Genomic DNA, 3,429 nt, shown 5'->3' on the forward strand with positions numbered 1-3,429 from the left:
GGCGGTGGGTGTGTCGCTGCGGGGGCACTCCTGCCTCTTCCAGTCCTTGCTCCGGTGTCCCTGTCCCAGGGATGGGCTGTCACACGGCTGCAGGGAGGTGGGATCCCAGCAGCACCATCCTCCCTGAAGGTCTCCCGTCCTCAGCCAGCTGATGCAGTCCAGGGATGAGAGCCCAGCTGGACACTGGGGAGGGTCTGAGGGCGTCATCCTTCCTCCTTGGGGGGCCAGCGAGGGGCACCGGGCGCTGCTGGAGCTGCTGCTTTTTGCTGTGTCGGCCTCTCCATCCCGCTGCCTCTTCCATCTTCCCAGGCTGGTTTTTCCACCTGGTCCTGCTCCCTCCCCGTGCCCACGACCCACCCGCCAGGGCTGGCACCCACAGCTGCCCCAGGCAGCAGCCAGGAGCCAGCACAGCCCCCGGCAGGGTCTGAACCCCTGTGTCTCGGGGCTCCCGCACCCCCCTGGCCAAATTCACAGGTGGCAGGAGGATAAAACCCTCCCCCAGCCTGTGACCCACTCGAGCACGCTGGTGGCAAGGGATTTACTGAGAACTAATAACAAACTAGCAAGCCAATGCTAATTATTATTAGCAAGCTAACTAGTGGCTAATAAGCATGGACTGCACTCGTCCCTGCCTTTGGTTTTCCCCCTCTGCCCCGGCAGCTTTGCCGAGAGAAGCCACTGTCCCCACCTGACTCCCCTTGGGAGCATCCCCGCATCCAGCCCTGCCACCAGCCCGTCCCCTCACAGCCAGAGCCTGTCCCAGGTTTTGGGGGGTGGGGGGCAGGGGCCGGGGGGCTCGGAGGAGGTGGCGTGGACGTGCTGGAAGAGCCCCAGGAGGAGGGAGTGCTCACCGCTGAGCGCGTGCTCCGTCATGCTCAGGCACAGGGACTCCAGCCTGTTGTTGATGTCAGGTTCAGTCACCGGCACCTGGAACTCTGAGGGGACAAAGGGACAGAAGACCTTGGTCAGGGGATCTCTTAGGGGACCCTGTCCGCTCTGCTGCCACTGGCATGAGCACACAGGGGGTAGAAAACCAACTGAAGATGACCCAGGAAGGTCTGACTGCATAGGACCTTCTGGGGAGGGACGTGAAGTGACAGGATGAGGGAGAACTGTTTTAAGCTGAAAGAGGGAAGATTTAGATGAGATACTGGAAAGAAGTTCTTTGCTGTGAGGGTGGTGAGACCCTGGCCCAGGTTGCCCAGAGAAGCTGTGGCTGCCCCATCCCTGGAAGTGTTGGATGTGGCTTGAAGCAACCTGGTCTAGTGGGAGGTGTCCCTGCTCATGGCAGAGGTGTTGGAACTAGATGATCTTGAAGGCTCCTTCCAATGCAAACCAACCTGGGATTCTATGATTCCACGGGTGTGTCTGGCCGTGCTTGGCTTCCCAGTGCAATCACCTCTGGCAGGAGGTGTTTGCAGATATGGTCCCTGCTTCTGATTGCTAAGGGGTAAATCCTGGGGGTTACCAGCCTGGTACTAGAAGGGGGGTGGAAATGAGGGGTTCAGGTGCTGGTTAGAGATGCTGGGGGTGTGTGTGGGGCAGAGGGGACCTCCCCAAGCTCTTTGTTTGCTCAGGACATGCAAAAATCCTCCCTATGAATCCAGCAGGGTCGGGTGCTGCCTGTGCAGGCAGGGTTAGTGCTTCAGACATGGGATGGCAGCAAAGACCAGCAGAGCTGCCCTCTGGCTTCTCCATGGCTGCCTTGGCCACTCATGGCCCTCCTGCTACATCCCTGGGGGGTAAGCACAAAAAAACAGAAGGGGGGACACACAAAGTCTGCTGTGCTGCAAGGCCCTGGCCTGACCACACAACACCAAAACATCACTCTCCTCTGCACCAGAAGCTGCAAACAAAGCTTTTGCTACCACAGGATGACCCCTCCTCCTTTCCACTGGCTCTCAGGACTGTGGGAGGAGATCCAGGAGGGCTGAGATCCTGCCAAAAGGTAGCTTGGGAGCCCAGCATCATATTACTGCTTATTTTCCTCACGACTCAGTCCACATCTTTGGCTCCCTGATCCTCCTACGCCCTCATTCACTGCAGGCTAAGAGGCAAAGAGAAACCTATTCATCCTCTCTCAGAGCCTGCAGAAACGTGCCCTTGTCCTGGTGTTTGATCGATAACCCGGGAACAGACGCTGCTTTTGCTGTACAGGACATTTGCTGCCCAAACTGTGCAGCTAAAACACCACAGGCACGTGATGCCAAGGGAGCTGCTGAGCTGAAACCATGGCAGAAGCTTATGGATGAGGTTTGTTGTTTGGTGGGGGGGGGGGGAGTGTGTAACACCCCCACCCCACGGTATGAAATGTTATGGTAAGAAAAGGCACACTTACAAAGCCAGTGAAAGGATAAAAACACAGAATCAGAGTTGGTTTGGGTTGGAAGGGAACTTGAAGATCATCTAGTTCCAACTCCCCTGTGTAGACAGGGACACCTCCCACTAGAGGAGAGGGGAAAAAGGCATGAATGTCCTCATGGGAAAGATGCTCCAGCCACAGGGTCCAGAAAAAAAAGAATGGTGGTGTTTGGGAAGGAAGCACTGACACAGCAACATCTCCCTCCACATGCACTGCGAAGAGAATTTCCCCCGTGGTCCCTCTGCGCTTCCATGTCCATTGATCTTTAAGGTCCCTTCCAACCTTAATGATTCTATGATTCCAGGTGGTGGGGTTCCCTGCTCATAGCAGGGGGGTTGGAACTAGATGATCTGTAAGGTCCTTTCCAACCTTAATGATTCCAGGTGGTGGGGTTCCCTGCTCATAGCAGGGGGGTTGGAACTAGATGATCTGTAAGGTCCTTTCCAACCTTAATGATTCCAGGTGGTGGGGTTCCCTGCTCATAGCAGGGGGGTTGGAACTAGATGATCTTTAAGGTCCTTTCCAACCTTAACAATCCTACGAGAGCAAAAGAAGGCGACGGAAGAGCTACTGCCTTTTTTGGTGAAAAAAAAACAACCCAACAAACCCAACAACCACCAAAGCTCTAGTTCCTACCTGGCTGCTGGAACATCAGCATGGTCTGCGGGGAGGTGTGGACCGGCAGCGAGCGCGTCCTCTGCACGGAGCTGTGGCTGCGGCTGGGCATGCTGTTGCTGCCCCCAGGGTTGGCAAACCAGAGGTTCTGTGGGAAGCAAACCCAAAAAAAACCAGGGGGAGAGAGATGTCAAGTTGGGAGGCCTCTGGGCCACGTGTTTACAACCCGTTTGGGCTCCTCTTTGCCTCTTCCACCTCCCGGTTTGTGCCCTTTTCCTGCACGGAGGAGGATGAATGGCTCTGGCTTGCTTGGCTTGAAAAGTCGGGGAGGGAAACAATGGAAATCTGGGTAAGTGAAGAGGAGAAAAACCAAAGGAAGGTTCTGGGGAAAGGGATAGAGAAGCTGGAGATGCTGCCAACACGGACCAACCTGTCTGCCTTGCTTGAGGATG

At 56.0% G+C, this 3,429-nt stretch overlaps 1 protein-coding gene across 1 annotated transcript in view; it reads right to left on the minus strand.

The window, feature by feature from the left end:
- SAMD4A (sterile alpha motif domain containing 4A) overlaps window positions 1-3,429 on the minus strand; it is a 113,754-nt gene that overhangs the window by 1,196 nt on the left and 109,129 nt on the right. Inside the window, 2 exon segments of the mRNA XM_009996457.1 lie at window positions 852-935; window positions 2,999-3,267. Coding sequence (XP_009994759.1) covers window positions 852-935; window positions 2,999-3,267 — 353 coding nt within the window.

Source organism: Chaetura pelagica, unplaced genomic scaffold (genome assembly GCF_000747805.2).
Source record: "Chaetura pelagica isolate M959 unplaced genomic scaffold, ChaPel_1.0 scaffold274, whole genome shotgun sequence".
Lineage (NCBI taxonomy): Eukaryota > Metazoa > Chordata > Aves > Apodiformes > Apodidae > Chaetura > Chaetura pelagica.